The sequence below is a fragment of the Euphorbia lathyris genome, chromosome 3 (genome assembly GCF_963576675.1).
Source record: "Euphorbia lathyris chromosome 3, ddEupLath1.1, whole genome shotgun sequence".
In the NCBI taxonomy this organism is placed as follows: Eukaryota; Viridiplantae; Streptophyta; class Magnoliopsida; order Malpighiales; family Euphorbiaceae; genus Euphorbia; species Euphorbia lathyris.
In genome coordinates, this window is record NC_088912.1 from 71786350 (window position 1) to 71806457 (window position 20108).

The 20108-nt window shown below is 34.3% G+C and overlaps 2 protein-coding genes across 2 annotated transcripts; both read left to right on the top strand.

Annotated features, from left to right (window-relative positions):
- Window positions 1-1810: 1810 nt before the first annotated feature.
- On the top strand, window positions 1811-4884 carry LOC136221833 (root phototropism protein 3). Its single transcript, XM_066009284.1, has 2 exons — window positions 1811-2616; window positions 4029-4884. Exons 1-2 carry the CDS (start codon window positions 1876-1878, stop codon window positions 4614-4616), a joined length of 1329 nt encoding a protein of 442 aa, XP_065865356.1. The 5' UTR covers window positions 1811-1875; the 3' UTR covers window positions 4617-4884.
- An 11242-nt stretch (window positions 4885-16126) lies between these two features.
- Window positions 16127-19549, top strand: LOC136224255 (pentatricopeptide repeat-containing protein At1g15510, chloroplastic). The gene has a single exon (XM_066012530.1). It carries the CDS (start codon window positions 16418-16420, stop codon window positions 19025-19027), a length of 2610 nt encoding a protein of 869 aa, XP_065868602.1. The 5' UTR covers window positions 16127-16417; the 3' UTR covers window positions 19028-19549.
- Window positions 19550-20108: the final 559 nt, after the last annotated feature.

Sequence of the window (20108 nt, forward strand, 5' to 3'; positions counted from 1 at the left end):
AAATATCCCAATCTTTGGATCCTCTCTGGTTCATGAAAAACAGGATAGATCAAGTTAACTAAATCCTAACCCTTCATTCCACACGAAAGGTTAGGATTAAAAGTTTACAATATTAGAATGTTTTATCTAATAAATAATATTTATTCTTTTTTAATCACAAAAAACAGTAGATCCTATTTAGTAAATAATTGTTAGTTGATAGATAATTATATTAGAACATTTTCAAGAGATTTTTAGTACTGATGATACAAGAGAAACTTTTGATCGGATCACGTCCCTGTGAGGCGCCGTTGGGATCGGCCGGGGACACTCCGATGCCAAAGTCAGTAGAATATAGGGAGAATAAACTATATTGACGAAGCTTAGAGAATATAAAAGTAAGTGTACCTTGATAGCATGGAAAGGTAGGCTATATATAGTTGAGAAATTCGTAACCCCTAGGTAACTAGAAAGCCTCCATTAATGCTCATTTAATGGCGGTTACATGTTACTCTTAATTTGGCGGTTTGAGACTATTTAATGATTCATTTAATAATCACTTATGGCCGAGACGGCGGCCAGCCGTTATAAATGGAGAGATTCGCCTAAGAGATCCGCCGACGGATCTCTTAGAGCTGATCTAGGATGATCCGCCAGACGGCTTCCTTTGCTACGTGGCATATCTTAAGGTAATTACTCCTTTTGGTCCTTATGATTATATCCTAATGTTATCAAGTACACTCTCTAAAAATAATATAAGTAATTGATTTTTAGTGATTTAAGAGTAACTAAAACAATATAACCTCCAATAATACTCCTTATATTTACTCTTATTTATGGTTTTATTATTAAAATTATTAATTATTGTTATATTTATCAATAGTGAGAGGAGAGAAACTAATCAATAATAAAATATTAATAAAAAATGAAATAAAGAATCACTAACAGTGGAAAGAAGCTCTCTATTAATAGAGGGACAAAGAAACTATTAGTGATTTGAAGAGCCACTAAGAGATTGTTGGAGCTGATTTTAAACTCTCTCTCCTCAAATATTAACTTAAGAGCCAAACTAAGAGGTCGTTGGAGATGCTGTTAAGTGTTAGCTGATTATTCTTTTGGTTAGTAACTGATTATGTAAACTTGTTTGGTAAAACTTAGTTGACTGTTCATAGGTGTTTGTGTAAAATGACAAGTAAAAACATGATAACACTTTTATTTGAAGTTAAATTAGAAAAGTAATTAGGAATAAAGATGTCTTTGAGCAATAAACTAATTGAAAAACAGCTTTTTGGACTAATAAGTTTTTTCAAACAAATTTTCACCAAATGTCACTGTTAAAGATTTGACTAAAGTCACTCAAACATCTAACTTTACCTAAAAAAACTATTTACCAAAAACGAACCTTATACTTTTTCTTATGTCCATCAATAGTTAATTCAACCTACTATTTTTATTTTCTTTCTTACTATTATAATCAATCTATAAAATTTATAGATTATTTCGATAGCTCATAAATTATTTAAATTGACTTTTTGGTCCTCTAATTTGTTTAGGTTATCAAGTAAACTTATTTATAGTGATATATTAACCTTTGATTTTCCTTAACCTGATATATATTTTAATTTGTCCAAAACTTCTTTTATTCCTCTACATGAATTTAGAAAGTTAATCAATTTAAGAGACTAACGAGACACCTATAGACTAAAAAGAAAACTCCTAATAAATTAATCCAATACATAAATAATACATATATACATCCATGAATTAATATGTATATATAGTGTACAATATGTACCATCAAAATATCTGTATAAAAAGCAAAGTAAGATATCATATCATTGCACATAAAAGTAAGTAATTGCCCCTCTTCTTCTTCCTTACTTTATTGTCAGCCAAATGAAAAATTTTAGTTTACAAGACCCAGTCACTTTCCCGGGAAAAGTATCACCATTCGCGGCAGAATGCTGGTTCGACGACGCATGCATACTCAACATGGATTATTTCGTGAAGACCCTCGCCGGCGTCAAGGCAAAGGGTGTCCGTCCAGAATTGGTGGGCTCAATCATAGCTCACTACGCATCAAAATGGCTACCTGAACTATCTTCCGGTGAAAGATCAGGAATGACCAATAATTACGAAGAATCATCATCACCGGAAAGCGTGACAGCATCATGGATGAAAAAGAGATTCTTCGTAGAAACCCTGGTCGGAGTTCTTCCGCCGGAGAAAGATTCGATTCCGTGCAATTTCCTATTAAGGCTTCTCCGGACGGCGAACATGGTGGGGGTGGAGCCGACGTATAGGATTGAGCTTGAGAAGAGGATATCGTGGCAGCTAGACCAAGCTTCGTTGAAAGAGTTAATGATACCGTCGTTTAGCCACACGTGTGGGACAGTGTTGGATGTTGAGTTAGTTACGAGGTTAGTGAGGAGGTTTGTTAGTTCGGAGATAGAAGGTGGGAAAAGTGGAGTTGCTGCTTTAATTAAGGTTGGGAAGGTTGTCGATTCTTATTTAGCAGAAGCTGCTTTGGATTCCAATATGAGTTTGGAAGAGTTTGATAATCTAGCTTCTGCTATACCTTCGCATGCTCGTGCTACTGATGATGGTTTATACCGTGCCATTGATACTTATCTCAAGGTATGTTTATGTATGCTTTTTTCTTAATTAACAGGTTCCTTAAACTTTTTTGCAATTTGGTAAATTAAGGTTTTAATAAAAGGAAGTGTAAATTTCACCCTAGTTCAAAATAACTTCAATTTAATTTCATTGTTTATAAGATGATGTAATTACAACTTGTCTAATTAATCAAAGAAGAAAAAGATCGAACTTTAGGATTTAATTGACATCATTTTATAAATATTGGATTAAATTAGTACTATTTTATAAACTTTGAGATTGAGGTTAAATTATTGTTATTTTGTAAGTGTCATCAAATTGTCACTTTCCCAATAATCTTGATGTTGTTTTGGAACCTTATCACTTAATTTTGTGAAGTTAAAAACCAATATTTTGAATAATTGAAAAGATAAATACTTAAATATGCTTTTAATCTTCTTTTTATTGAATTGAATACGTTGTCTTTTATTTCAACATATTATGTTTTATATTATTTACTCTTTGTATCACATTAAATTTATGTTTATTAAATTAATTAAATTTAGAGGTTTTAGGAGTAGTTAAAAGAGTGATATTTATTTGCTCAGTGTTTGAAATGATATTTTCTCTCATTGGAAATAAGATTTTTAAAATTTGTTATATATATAGTCACATTACACATTCTCTTTAATAAAATTTTATGTTAAAAAAAGTACTTTTTCTAATTATAAATAGTTTAATATGAAAAAAAGCACATAAGGAAAAAAAAAAAAGTCATTTCTTTATAAATATTCATCTTTATTAAAATGCTTTATTCTCCTTCTATATTTATCTATAATTGATCTATGAACCTCATAAATTTATAAATTTTAATTTGTCAAAATCTTTTTATATTTATATTGTGCCATATTAATTTAGAGGATTAGATGTGACTTTAAATAAATTTAAAGTCTATTCATTAAATGTGTATACAGTTGAAATTGTAGATTAGAGGAATAGAGATAACTGTAAATTAAAAGGAAATGAAAATTAGGAATAAGGAAGTGGTGACAACTGGTATTCAGATTCTTTCGTAAGATACAAATCGCCAATTTGGTAGTGTGGACCGTGGTGGGTCAAGGTTTGTTGCATGGTGCAGTACAGTACACAAATATATTTACTTATATGCCCTTTATCTGCATCACCTGATGTTAGCCTTTAGTTTTGTGTGATCACTATAACCTCTTGGACTTTATGTGTCATAATATGATATCTATTCTCAATTAGATTTAAACTTTGTTTTATATCATCCTCGAAATAAAATCGTTACTAAGATTCCTATCCCCATATATAGTGGAGGAAAGTGATTCCTACATAAAAGATAAAGATGACGATTAAAAGTTAATTTGTAATTAATTAAGATCCTATTATGATTAATTAATTTGAAAATGATGAAACATTTGTAATTAGAACAGGCACATCCAGGAACAACAAAGCAAGAAAGAAAAGCAGTATGCAGATTAATAGACAGCAGGAAGTTAACCCCAGAAGCATCACTCCATGCTGCTCAAAACGAAAGATTACCAGTTCGTGCTGTAATTCAAGTCTTATTCTGTGAGCAAACCAAGCTCAATCGTCACATAGACTTGAGTGGCTCATTCAGCGCTGCTCGGAGTCCCAACCCAGGCTTCGACCCTTCCGCAGGGCCTGCGCCTGGGCGCTGCCATTCGAAGCGTGAAATAAATGCACAACAAATGGAGCTGAAGCAGCTGAGGGAAGATGTAGTGAGGCTGCAGGGGCAGTGCAATGCGATGCAAATGCAAATGGATAGAATGGGGGAGGCTAAGAAGCAGAAGAAGAAAGGTTTGTTTAAATGGAAGAAATTTGGGATCATTTCTGGGTTTAAAAGTAGCAGTGTTAATGTTGTTGAAAGGGAAAGGGAAAAGGAAAGGGTTGAAGAAGGTGAAGTTGGATTTTGGAAGCAGACTCCGGTTAATATCAAGACTAAGTTGGTTAAAGGTAAAACTCATCCTCCCAAGTGGAGAAGATCTACTGTCTCTTGAATCTTACTATATCTTCACTAATCACTTTAATTACCTCTTTGTTGCACCTTTTCTTTAATGAAGTAACAATTTAGATTAACATGCCTCATCTTCTCATGAAATGTTGTGTTTTTAGCAATGTACATTGCTAATATATTGTCACAAAACATAAGAATATGATGTTTATGTTTAACTTTAAGATCTTTCAACAAAAATATTAGCCATTGTAACTCACATCATGTTGTTGCCATTATATTATTTATTATTTGCAAGAAGAGGTTCTTTTGTATCACTCAAATTTATGACTGACAATTTACTAACTAATTGTTAATATTAACAATTTACTAACAAATTGTCAACATTCTATGTTATGCAAATGAAAGATAATACGAGACAAAATATAAATTTTGAGTATATAGCTCAGTAGAAGTAAAAGTAAATAGTAATGAAAGAAATACTCAGTAGATTTATGTTAGTTCGGCCTCTTGCCTACGTCCAATCTTCAAGATACATTCTCTTGAACTTTAATCCACTATTGATCTCTTTCATAGGTAGAGAACAAACTTTTACAGAAATATCTAAGCTTGATTGAATTGCTCTCCTTCATCTAACGCTTACTCTATTTCTCACTTTGCTACTTATAACCGAAGTTACAAACACTGCCGAGTACAATCGAAAAATTACAAGTTCTTTAGATAAAAATTGTATGAATTAATCTCTCTCAAACGATTACACAAGTAGGGAGTTTTGATGTGTTTTTGCACTTGCTCTATTATTCTTGTATATCTCCGTTTGCTTTTGTTCGTCTTGTTGCACTTTGAGCTGGAGCTTGCATTATATAGTCAATAATTCAAACTAGCCCGTTTGAATGCAGAAGATGTCTCAATTGTTCTCTTGGATTCTGATCTGTCTCGAGAATTGCCATATCTGGAAACTACTTGTTTTGACTCAGAGGACCAGTGAGAAGTGTTATCTTCAGTTTTTCTTTGCGATTCTGGTCAGGCTGGAGCATTTCCATTTTCGTGTATGGAAAGAGATGGGTTGTTGCAGAGACATTACTTTCTGCGCAGAACTAGAACAAGGCAAGTTTAGGGAAGACAACCTTGTTGTCTCTTCTGGGGCGTAGGGCTTCTGGTTCGTTGGGATTTTGCTTCTATTCGGGCCTTTGTTTTGGTGATGGCTTTTTTCTTCTATTTGTTCAACGGATAGAAACAACCTAATTGCTTTGAACAATATTTCATACTTATAACAAATTGTTAGCTCATAAAAGCTAAAGCAATTATTTAACTCTATGCTGGTGTCAAATAGAAGAACTTAAGGAAGACAAGAATTGGACTGTAAAGTCTGTATTTTATTGAATGAAAACACTTGCTTAAATACATAAATATCTTAACAGAAAATGCAATAAATCAGGAACATATCCCACTTCTAATCAGATAAATAGGAAGTAACAAACAAACAACTAAATCCCTATAAAATAGGAAATAACAACTAAAGAATCAGAAAATATATTTTAAATAGGCTGTTGTAATTCAAAAGAATATCTGTAGCCTTGTCATCATGCCAACTCAGCGCAATCTAATTTACAGCTCATGAGGCATATTTCAACACTCCTCCTTGCATCAAGAGCTGCAAACTCCAAGCTTCATCCTCAAATATTCAAACACACTTGCTGGAAGTGCTTTAGTGAAAATATCAGCAGTCTGAACTTCTGTTTTGCAGTACACCAGATTTACTTCACCTCTGTTTTGCACTTCTCTCAAAAAATAAAGTTTTACATTGAAATGCTTGGTTTTTCCATGGAATACTGGGTTGTTAGAGATGGCAATAGCAGCTTGGTTGTCCATGAATACCTTGATGCTTTCCTTTTCCTCCAAACCTAGATCAACCAAGTTTTTCTTTATCCACAAGGCTTGATTAACAGCTGCTGTAGCAGCAATGAACTCAGCCTCAGCTGTTGATTGAGCCACAATTTCTTGTTTCTTTGAACACCAAGAGAAACTACCTGAGCCAAAATTGAAACAGTACCCTGAGGTGCTTTTCATATCTTCAATAGACCCCGCCCAATCACTGTCAGAAAAACCTTGAAGGCCAAAGTTCTTACTTTTGCTAAATCTTACTCCAAAGTCCATTATTCCTTTGACATATCTAAGCACCCTTTTTGCAGCCTTCATATGCATTATGCTAGGAGAGTTCAAAAATCTAGATAATACACTTACAGTATACAATATATCTGGTCTTGTTGCTGTAAGGTACATCAAACATCCAATCAAGCTTCTGTAGCTTCCCTCATCTGCTTGATCAGCACCATCTTCCTTCATCAACTTCTCCTTTTGATTTTTGGGAGTACTCAAGCTTTTGCAATCTTCCATTTTGAACTTCTTCAAAATTTCTTTTGCATATTTTTTCTGACATATGAATATTTGATCTTGAGATTGTTTAATCTCCATGCCAAGAAAGAAGGCCATTTCTCCAAGGTCTGTCATTTCAAAGACCTTCATCATCTCTCCTTTAAATGCTTCAATAAGAGCAGTGTTGCTTCCTGTCACTAACAGATCATCAACATACAGAGAAATTATCACAATGTCAGATTGAGTATGTTTTACATACAAAGTTGATTCACTTAGGCTTTTTTGAAAACCCAAATCAACAAGATGATTATCAATTCTACTGTACCAAGCCCTTGGGGCTTGCTTTAACCCATAAAGAGCCTTTTTTAGTAAGTAGACTTTGTCTTCCTATCCCTTTACAGCAAATCCCTCTGGCTGTTCAACATAGATTTCTTCGTGTAAAAAGCCATTGAGAAAAGCTGATTTGACATCCATCTGGTAGATTTTCCACCTTTTTTGTGCTGCACTTGCTATAAGAAGTCTGATTGTGTCCAGTCTTGCAACTGGCGCAAACGTTTCTGAAAAATCTACACCGAAAACTTGAGCATAGCCTTTCACCACAAGACGTGCTTTGTGTTTATTCACAGAACCATCTGCATTTAGCTTTGTTCGGAAGACCCATTTGACTCCAATGTTTTTTCTGTCATTAGGTCTTTTAATCAGCTCCCGTGTTTTATTTTTTTCAATCATGGCTAGCTCCTCCTGCATTGCTGCTACCCATTTTTCTTCCTTTTCAGCTTCAGAATATTCTGCAGGTTCAAGGACTGCTACGCTGCAATTTTGATAAATTTCTGAGAGGGAACGAGTTCCTCGAACGGGAAAGTCATCAATTTTCTCGTCGAAACTTGTCAGCTCATCAACTTTCACCTCTTGTTCTTTTTCTTCCCAATTCCATTGCTTTTGTTCATCGAAATGCACATCTCTGATTATTAGAATTTTTCCAGTTTGTGGTTGAAAAATTCTATAAGCTTTAGAATGCAATGCATAACCAATGAAAATTCCAAGTTCTGCCTTCTTATCAAGTTTATCCCTTTTCACTTGAGGAATGTAAGAAAAACACAAACAACCAAAATTTTTGAAGTTGGTTAGTGAAGGTTTATACCCATGCCAAGCTTCAAAAGGTGTTTGTCCAGCAACTGCTTTTGTAGGCAGCCTATTCAATAAGAATACAGTAGTGTTTGCTGCTTCTGCCCATAATTTCTTTGGAAGCCCCTTCTCGTGCAACATACATCTTGACATCTCTATGATAGTTCTATTCTTCCTCTCGCTTACTCCATTTTGTTGCGGAGAGTAAAGTACAGAAAATTGTTGTTCAATTCCAGCATCAGCACAAAAGTTTTTGAATTGATTTGAAGTATACTCAGTTCCATTGTCTGATCTGAGCACTTGTATTTTGCAGCCACTTTGATTTTCAACCAAGGCTTTAAACTTCCAAAAAACTTCAGCAACTTCGGATTTAAATCTTAAAAAATAAATCCAACACATTCTTCTTAGATCATCAATAAAAATGATGTAGTACCTGCTCTCGTTTAGCGATGGAGTTCTTTGAGGACCTCCAACATCTGTATGAATGAGCTGCAACTTTTGGGTTGCTCTCCAGGTTGTTTTTGTGAATGGAAGCCTTGTGAGTTTGCCAAATTGGCATGCCTCGCAGTTTGAGAGTTCATTTTGAAGTGGAGGTAAACCTCTTGCTAGCTCATTTTGTTGCATAAACAAGAGAGCTTTATGATGAAAATGGCCCAACCTCTTATGCCATATATCGGTGTTGGATATCGAACATGAAAAAGCTATTTGCTCCTTCTCCATAGGCTCCAATGTGAAATTTTTGCTCTTCATTTTGACTCTGAATACTTCATGATCTTTGACATCTTTAATTAGACATTCTTGGTGTTGGTGTGCCCTAGTTCTTAGGCATTGGTTCATGTATATTGTATTATGCTTTTTTATTATTCTTGCATAGATACACTATTTGTGTTACATTAATAAAGGCATTAATCTAGTTCATTTATATCTTGTGCTATAATATGAATAGAGAATCCATTGATTGATAATCGTAAAACCATATCCCAAGTCTATTCTATCATGGGAATGATTAGGACCACAGACTTGTATATTCGACGACTGTATGGTAGTAATTGATACTAGCCATAGCACTTGATAAGTCAGTTGTGAATATGGGTACATGTTGTATACATGTGACTGGATCGATCCGCCTGAGAAAACTACATGGTAGTTGTGTCATTAGTTTTCTTAAGTAGGCCTCTAACTATCTTTAGACCAGATTTTATTATAATATCAATATGGGATCCGGTTCACTTTGACATACGCCTAACAGGTCTGTAACAGGATGCTAAATACGGGTATGATTGGGTGAACAGGTGAACACGTTGGTATTGATATTGAAGTGATGGAATTACCACCCATGTAATAGTGAGATGATATCACAGGCCGCTTGATAAGTGAGATTGATAAGTGTGTGGCCACACCCTGATAAGTAGTTTACTTATCTGTTTCATCAATCTACTTAAGATCAAGAAATATCATAAACATCAAAGAGGATGACAGCCGCCATGCCTCTAGTTTATAATATCGATATCAAATGGTAAAAGAAGTTAAGAGATAACTACAGGGTCTCTGCATCTTTAGATTACTGAAACTCTATCTTGGTTAGGGGCAGTAATGGTTTGCTAGAACCCACTTACTGTCTGTGGGTCGTGAGTCCACTGCTAGCTAAGGATGGTCCCATAGGATCGTGCACATCGAACATCTGAGTTAGAACTTATAGAACGGTACATTGGAGAGATGAAATTAATTAATTGATTGATAGTAAAATATCAAGGTAATTAATTGGTGGTTAATTAATTGATTAATTGATACTTTGTATCAAGGTAATTGATTAATGGTCTTAAGTGTTGAGTATTTAATTGATTAATTAGTTTACGGGATGTAATTAATTAATTTGTAAATTAATGAAATTGCATTCGGTGAATAATTAATTAAACTAATCGTTAATTTATTAATTAGTGTTGTTTGTTTAATTGGGGTACTTAAATTTAATCTAATCATAATTAATTGCATAGAATAAATATTATTGGTATTTATTTATGTAATTAGATTAAGATTGGATTAGTTTTGTAATTAACCAATTAACCCTAAACCAATTAGGTTTAGGAATACACTATATATATAAATTAAAACACTCTAAAACCCTAATTAACCTACACATATTCGGCCACCACTAATCCAGAGAAAAGTATTTTCCGCCACTCATATGGAAAGTGGAGGAATTGTTTTGGAAAAATTCAAAATCTCTCCCGTTCTTCGTTCGTTCTTCGGCTAGCACCGGTTCTAGCTCGATAGCTGTTCGTGCACCTGACTACGGAGATCTTACTACCTTGTGGATTCTTCAGCCGTTTCTAGAAGAGACATTCCGGGTATGTTTATATCCTTAAACGGATCCAAAAAGGTTTTATTCAATCAATGGTTAACGGACAAAGATCAAACTAAAAGGGATTAAAAATAAATTTTAAACCGCAATTCCGCTGCGCTACAGTTGATTAATTGGCTATAATCCGTAACACTTGGTTCTCAAAAAACACCTTGAAACCTTTCAGCAATAGTTGTCCAACACTCAACAGATTTTGATCAATTTCAGGCACATACAATACATCAGAAATAGTTTTAGTACCTGAATAGCTTTCAAAAGCTACCGTTCCTTTTCCTTTCACTGCAATATAGTCGCCATTCCCGATTCTTACTTTTGAGGTTTCAGATTTGTCAAGCTCTCTGAAGAGTTTTTCATCATTTGTCATGTGGTTAGTGCAACCACTATCAATCAACCAATTATCACTTGAACTGCAGCCCACAAAACAAGTTGCAACAAACAGGTGCTCTTCTTCTTGTTGATCTGCAACTTGAGCTTCAATTTCTTGCTGTTGGTCTTTGTTCTTGTATATTACTTCAGCATGCCCAAGCTTGTGGCACTTATTGCATCTCATGTCAGGCTTTCTCCAACATTTGAAATGAGGATGATTATTCCTTCCACAATGCTGACATGGAGGAAACTTTCCTCCTTTTTTGTTGTTGGAGTAATTACTACCATTGGTAGTAGTTTTAACGAGGTTCTTGTTTCCCTTCTCCTTCTTGTAAGGACTTCCAACACTACGTTGTAGCTTGGCTTGTAATGCACCCTCCGCTGACACTTCTTGTCTCATCATCTTTCGTTGCTCTTGTGCCTGCAATGCACTTAGTAATTCTGCCAAAGTAATCTTTGACATGTCCTTAGTATTTTGTAAGGAAGCTATTGTTACTTCAAACTTCTCAGGTATTGTTACAAGAATTTGCTCAATAATTCTACTATCAGGAAGTTCAGAACCAAATAATCTTACCTTGTTTACAATACTGAGAAGTCTGTCTAAGTATTCCTTAATTGTTTATGATTCCTTCATTCTCAGCCTTTGGAATTCTCTACGAAGATTCATCACCTTCATGCCTTTGATTTTTTCATCACCTTGGTATTCCTCCTTGAGAAATATCCATATTGTATTAGCTGATTCCAGAGTCATAATTCTGGAAAAAATTGTTGGAGTTAATGCAGCATATAGGCAAGCTTTTGCCTTGAACTTCCTTGCCTTTTTGTCTTTGTGATGTTTCATTTGAGCCATTGTTGGGTTGTCAGCTAAAGGTGGAATGACGTAATCCTCCTCTACTGCTTCCCAGAGATCAGATGCTTCCATATGAGTTTTCATCCTTACAGCCCAAACCTGATAGTTCTCTCCATCAAACACAGGTGGAGCATTTGAAATAGAAGAAAAAGAACTTTCTGTTTCCATGTGTTTAGATGGATTTTTAGGGAATAGGTTGGGTTTTAGGTTTCACTCTGATAACAATCACAAATCTCTCACAAGTCCCTTAAGAAAATCAGCTCTGATACCAATTTGCTGGTGTCAAATAGAAGAACTTAAGGAAGACAAGAATTGGACTGTAAAGTCTGTATTTTATTGAATGAAAACACTTGCTTAAATACATAAATATATTAACAGAAAATGCAATAAATCAGGAACATATCCCACTTCTAATCAGATAAATAGGAAGTAACAAACAAACAACTAAATCCCTATAAAATAGGAAATAACAACTAAAGAATCAGAAAATATATTTTAAATAGGCTGTTGTAATTCAAAAGAATATCTGTAGCCTTGTCATCATGCCAACTCAGCACAATCTAATTTACAGCTCATGAGGCATATTTCAACACTCTAAATTTTAACTATAGAGGGATCTTATTCCTTTAATGTTATTTTTGTCATAATCAAAACTTAATCAAAATTGGGTTTCAACAACAAATACATGTAAACCAATTTATAAACTTAGATACATGATCAGTAGCTCTCGAATCAACAATCTAGTTCTCTTTATTTGCAAAACAACTAAAAATAGCTCTACCTAAATTACATGTACCAAAGTCAACACTAGAAGTATTAACAAAATTAGATTCCCGAGCAACTACAGAATTAAAGGATGGTGCTGGAGAAGGTTATGCAATAGAAACGTTACTAGATTTGTCCATAGTCTGCAAAGGAGTCAACATCTTGTTATATAGTTCAAGTGTGAACATTGTAGATGGAATAGATTCAGAAATATCAGTTTCTCTAGCTACATTTGCTGCAACTCTCTGCTTATGCTTAGAATTTGGTGGATACTCATGCTTCTTAAGGCATTGGTCCATTATATGTCCTTCTTGTCACAATAAGAGTAAAATGGTCATTCTCATTTCTTTTAATTCCCATAATTCCTCTTTTCATACTGACCACCATGATCTTTCCCGATTTGTCCTAAAACAGTCTTTATTGTAGCACAAGTATGTGAAATTTGTGGTGTAAATTTGCAAGAAGGAAATGCACGCAAATTGATCAATTCTTCCCAAACTATTTGCAATTTTGTAAAGTAATCTGTAACAGAAAAATCTCATTAAACAATAGTAAGAATCGCATCTTGCAATTTTGCAATATGTAGTACTTCCTTGTGTAAAACGATTTTTGAGATTTTACCTAACTTGTGCGGAAGTATCAACTAAAGTATAGACTGTCATTAAAGGAGATAAAGCATGCTTAATCCAAGAAAAAACTAACTGATTACATTTATCCCAAACATATTGATTTTGTTCATGAATCATAGCTAATGACAGAGATCCATCAACAAAACTATATTTATTCTTCATAATTAAAGATCTTTTTTTATAGATGTACTCTAAGAAAAATAGTTTTTACTATTAAGAGGTTGAGTCATACGCACCAAATCTAGATTCCTACCAGGATGAACAAAGAAACTCGAAGGATTTTGAAATGCATCCAGTGATGCCGACATATTTCTTAAACATATATTAGAATTTTTAACTTTTCCTATCCAAGCAGCAATATAAGACATTCAAGTTTCATAAAAACCTTTGCGATACTGAATAAGAAGTCACGATCTAAAGATATGAAACTAAAAAAAGAACTCAATCAAAGCGGAACGAGTTTAATTAAATAAAGAACATCAACCGATTTCCATATCATTCTTAATCTTTGACGAAATGTAGAATTTTCTTCTCTAATACCATAATAGAATTGAGAATGAAAAAAAGAATGAATAGGTTCATTAAAGTAGATTTCAGAAAATGGATTCAGAGAGAGAAAACAAAGTACCATATAACAGCTAGTGTATAGAATACTGATCTATTTATAAAACTACATTTCTTATTAATTAACACCTATAATTCTATTAGTAAATTATTGTATTAAAACAATGAGTGAAAAAATATTTCAGAAACTATAAGATTAGAAGAAGAGCTATATAAAATTTTATACGTGAATTTTTAATTTCTGATAAATTTTATGGATAAAATAAAAAAATTATAACTTTAAAAAATTATCAAGATTCATAATGTTTAATATTAGTTTTAAGATATTATATCAAATAATAAACAAAATGATAATATGAATTTAAGAGAATAAATAATATATTTATAATATATTATAGAAATTTTGTTATTGCTTTTGTGCTTCCAAAGGGCAATCCTGTAATTATCCCAAACTCCTTTGCACTATATCTCAACTCCAATCCCCTCACATTGAAACATATCTCCTTATCACATGTTTCAATTAGAGTAATTTGTCTAGTTAACAACGTGTGGATAAACAACCCGGACAGAGAGGGAAAATCTCGTCTGAGATAAGCTCCGAAACAACATTCACTAAATAATGCTAATTGTTTGGCAGTCAAATTTTCTCTGATAACTTCACGCACGGGCGTGTTAAACCTGTTAGATACTTGCGCGGATGAATTTAGGGCAAATGGATATTTGAAGTTTATCTCAGTCTTTCTCTTTTTGTTCGGTTGTGATACCCTTTGATAATGCTGCAAATAAGACAAATAATCAGAAAAATACAGAAAAAATGCGACAGGCGACAGAGTATCTAGTCTGTCGTACCTGTTGTATTTTTTAAAAATGCGACAGTCTAGTCTGTCGTACCTGTCGTATTTTTGAAAATACGACAGACAACATAGTATATTTTCAAATTTGCACCATCATAGTTTGTCGTACCTGTCGTATTTTTGAAAATACGACAGGCAACATAGTATATTTTCAAATTTGCACCATCATATGCACCCCTGAGATGATGTAACTTATCAATTTGAATCCTACAATCATTAATATCAATCTGATTGTATCATATAATCATCAAAATTGAGATTAATCATTAATGCCCATCTATTTGTATCATATAATCATCAAAATTGTTCCTACACTTAAATTATTCCTACATCCATCCTCTTCGAAGAAAAACATTCATATAAATGTGTATTTCACATCATAACAAAATGAGATTAATGCACTTTTGACAGAATGTTGCAACAAAGCTTCTAAGGATATCACATCAAATGATTAACTTTTTTTCATACACAATACACCTGATCTCCTTCTAGTTCATCCAATCACAATCATAATACCCCAAAGTCAATATGAATTATCAAAAGAGCCATAAAGTATCCACTCAAAAATAAGTTAACTTGACATCATTGAAAAATCACAAATACCACATAATCAGAGCAGGTTTAGGAATGTGAAACCAAGAAATATGTAAAAGACAATTGGTAAATCTATGCAAATACTGACACTAACTAAAGAACCAGTAAAGCCAAGAACATGTTGAAAGGTGTTAGCACAGTTGCCCATCGCAAAAGGTTTGGTATTTGATTTAGGGAAATAACTAACGTACCTTTCGTTTGCTCCGAGATTCCTTCTTATCCTTACCCATGGTGGAACGAGATTGCCGGAACGAGATTCGATGTTCGCCGTCGCTGTTCGCTGTTCGCAGTCGCCGTCCGCCGTTCGCAGTTCGCTGTTCGCAGTCGTCGTTCGCCGTTCGCTATTCGCAGTCGCCATTCGCCGTCTTCCTTCCCTCCTATCGCAATCGCCGTCGTCTTCCTTCCTTCCTCTCGCAATCGTCGTCTTCCTTCCTTCCTATCGCAATCGAACCGTTTGATAGTTTAGGGCGAAAAACAGGGTTGGGAAAGAAAGGATAAATTTATCCAAATTCCCTAAAATTGCCTATATTTATAAAAAGTTGGAGAACTACACTAAAAATGTAAATGAGTTTTAAAATAGGGTCAGTTTTATAATTATCCCAAGATTAAATATAAAATTTAAGAATACATATACAAAAATAAATGGACTAATTAAAAGGTCAATTAAACAAATTTATTTTTTTTAATGAGAAATATATGTTTCATTATTGTTTTGTGTTTTTGTATGCTTTTATGAAATTGTTTGCTATAATCATTTTAGTTTTTTTTTTTTTTTTTTAGATTTTGTGAGGTTTGATTTCTTACTGTTGTTTTTTTATTGTACTTATTGTATAAATTACTGTTGTTTATTTTAATCTAATAAAGTTATAAGCATCATACAAAACTTAATTTTTTTTTAAAAAAATATATGTATAAATTAACTAGTTTAATGGATAAAAACATAATTAAAAAGTAAAAAATTGTTCATCGTATGAGAAATTGTACAATAATGATAGATTAATACACCATAAGAATGTAAAAAGAAGAAAAAAAAAACACCATAAGAATCAATCGAAGCCACCTGTAATTATCCTATGTAATCTAATTAGAAGATATAAACAAGAATTTCATGCCTTGATCGTGTCTTTACTAAGACCAGCAAATTTCATCCCATCCATACCCGTTTCCACTTATGGTGTCCATTAAAAAGAAATTAAGAAAAAGCTACTGTGAGAAATGGCACGGAGCCGTTGAAACATGGAACAGGTTGTTTCCTCTTTCAGAAAGTTACAGTTAACCCAGTTTCTATTCCAAGCTAAAAACCGATAAACCCCATTCAAAACCCCATCTCTCAGACCATGCTCTTCCGCTTCATTTTCAAATATGGCTTTCTCTGCTAAAACCCCGCGAATTCCTCTTCCACTTAATCACCACCATCTTAATTCCCGCAACCTCGAAAAAACCTTTACTTTCTCTTTCAAAAATCCTCACAATTCCCATCTTTTCTCCCCACTGCATCCTCCTCAAACCTCACTCTCCACCACCACTTCACTCGCAAAGCAAAACCCCACAAACTCACTCTTGCTTCAACTATGCCTCCGGGGAAGCCTGGACCAAGCACTGGAAGTGCTTCAATCTATGCAAGAATTGGAAACTCCAGTCGAAGAGGAAAGTTTTATTGCTTTGATAAGATTATGCGAGAACAAGAGAGCATTTAATGAGGGTGATTATGTTTGTAAGTCTGTTTTAAATTCATTAGTTACCCCATTGAGTCTTCGACTTGGAAATGCTTTGTTGAGTATGTTTGTGCGGTTTGGTGACGTGGGTAACGCCTGGAATGTGTTTGGGAGAATGGGTGAAAGAGATTTGTTTTCCTGGAATGTTTTGGTTGGTGGGTATGCAAAAGCTGGGTTTTTTGACGAGGCTTTGTGTTTGTATCATAGGATGTTGTGGGGTGGAATTAGGCCTGATATATATACTTTCCCCTGTATTTTGAGGAGCTGTGGTGGGGCGCATGATTTAGAAAGAGGAAGAGAGATTCATGCTCATGTCATCAGATTTGGGTTTGAGATGGATGTTAGTGTGATTAATGCTTTAATCACTATGTATGTAAAATGTGGCCATGTTAGGTTAGCACGTTTGGTGTTTGATAAAATGCCTAGGAGAGATAGGATTTCTTGGAATGCGATTATTTCTGGGTATTTTGAGAATAGGGAGTGCATGGAAGGGTTAAAATTGTTTTTCCTCATGCGTGAGCTTTCAATTGAGCCTGATTTGATGACCATGACTAGTATAATTTCAGCTTGTGAGCTTCTTGGTGATGATAGATTAGGGAGGGGAATTCATGGGTTTGTGATGAGGACAGAGTATGGCAATGATGCTTCAGTTTATGCTTCGTTGATCCAAATGTACTCTAGTTTCGGATGTTGGAAGGAAGCAGAAGGGGTGTTTACAGGGACTGAGTCTAAAAATGTTGTTTCATGGACAGCTATGATTTCATGCTATGAACACAATTTGCTACATGAAGAGGCATTGGAAACTTACAAAAATATGGAGTTAGAAGGTATTATGCCTGATGAAATAACAATAGCCTGTGTTTTGTCTTCCTGTGCTTGTTTAGGGCAGTTAGATATTGGTATTAGGCTTCATGAGCTTGCTGAAAGGACTGGATTAATATCCTATGTTATTGTTTCGAATTCGCTCATTGATATGTATTCAAAGTGCAAATGTATAGATAAGGCTTTGGAAGTCTTCCATCGGATTCCTGACAAAAATGTGATATCATGGACTTCGATCATTTCAGGGCTTAGGATGAATGACCGCAGCATCGAATCTTTGATATTCTTTCGGCAAATGAAACACATCTTAAAGCCTAATTCTGTTACTTTGATTTCTGTACTGTCTGCATGTGCTAGAATTGGAGCTGTGATGTGTGGAAAAGAGATTCATGCATATGCTTTAAAGACTAGAGTAGCCTCTGAAGGATTTTTACCGAATGCAATCCTGGACATGTATGTGAGGTGTGGAAGAATAGGACTGGCATTGAATCAATTTAAGTCTCAACAGAAGGATGTTGCAGCTTGGAATATTTTTCTTAGAGGGTACGCACAGCGGAGACAAGGGGCAGTGACCGTAGAGTTATTCCATAAAATGCTGAAGTCTAAAATCAATCCAGATGATGTCACGTATATTGCTCTATTATGTGCTTGTAGTAGATCTGGAATGGTGAAGGAGGGTTTGGACTATTTCAACAATATGAAACTGAGAGGGGTCGATCCAAATTTGAAACACTACGCCTGTGTGGTTGATTTACTCGGTCGTGCAGGAAAATTGAAAGAAGCATATGAATTTATTGAGGAAATGCCTATAAAGCCAGATGCAGCCATATGGGGAGCCTTATTGAATGCGTGTAGGCTTCATAAGGAAGTTCAGCTTGGGGAACTTGCTGCTCAGCATATTTTCAAGGAGCACGCAGAAAGTATTGGGTATTATATTCTCCTGTGTAATCTTTACGCCGACAGCTCTAAATGGGATGAACTTGCAAAAGTAAGAAGGATAATGAAAGAGGAAGGGCTAATTGTTGATCCTGGATGTAGTTGGGTTGAAGTAAAGGGAAAGGTTCATGCTTTCCTTAGTGGAGATAGTTTTCATCCTCAAATAAAAGAAATAGATGCAGTTTTGAATGGGTTTTATGAGAAAATGAAGGCAGCAGGTTTCAGTAGTGAAGAATTCAGTTGTACTGATGAAGTTGAAACATCAAGAGCCAATGTCCTCTGTGGCCATAGTGAAAGACTTGCCATTGCATTTGGACTCATTAATACTGCTCCTGGGACACCTATATTGGTTACAAAGAATCTCTATATGTGTCAAAGCTGTCATAGATGCATAAATTTTATTTCCAAGATCGTTCGCAGAGAGATCTCGGTAAGGGATACAGAGCAGTTCCACCATTTCAGAGATGGCATATGTTCTTGTGGTGATGAAGGCTTCTAGAATAAATAAGAAGCTCAAAGTAATATGAATATGCAGTCCTCTATAACGGGTATTCTACGACAGGTACTCTATAGTTGTGATTGAGGGATGCCAAAAACCTTGGTGATCCAGTGCTCCAAGAAACTCGAGCAATATGACCATACTGCAGTTGAACACTCACTGGAGAGGCAGCTTCAATTTTGTGGCATAGCAACTCCTAATTGGGATGTGGATCAATGATGAGGTAAGCTCCTTGAAAACTAAGCATATTGCTTTAAATAAAGAAGATGAGTAGCCATGCCATGACATCAAATGGACAAAAATGTGGAACACATACACAATTATGTTAAATACTGGTGCACAGACGTTCTATCTAGTTCACAATGGCTGAACGTTTGTTACCATGTACCAACTCCTTAGGGTATCATGCTACTAAGCTTTCTTGTCTATGTAAGATGTGATATTTTATTTGCTGGAAAACAGATACATAATTATGTTGAATATTAGTGCACATATTTACATCATACCAATGAAAGCTTTATTAATGCATTTGTTAGTGAAAGGTAAGTTTGATTTCGATTTCATTTTATATGTTACAATTTCTTATGTCGTAATCCATAACTTAGGAAATGTTAAAAATTTATCTCTAATATTTCCAAGCAAGTTCAATTTTACTCTAACTACCAGAAAATTTGAACGGACTGGTTTTACCACATCGAACATTCTAAACATCAATTATGTCTAACGTGGTAATAATACAGTTACAAACAATATGATAAAATCAACTACTAAGTTTGTCATATATAACAACTGAGTCTGTTATATATATATATATATATATATATATATATATATATATATATAAGTTAATCATAAAAAAATATCTCAAAGTGTCCAAAATGTTTATTGTGTTACTAATGGTCTATAAACAATTATCTGCCAAAATGCACATTCCAAATTTTCTACAAATTTGTCTGGAAGGTACAATGTGAGTCAAATAACTATCAAATCAGTCTATTCAAATTTTCAATTAACTAGGGGTCAAAATTAATCTTGCTTCGAAACTTCCGGGGTAAATTTTTACTCTTTTGGAAGTTACAAG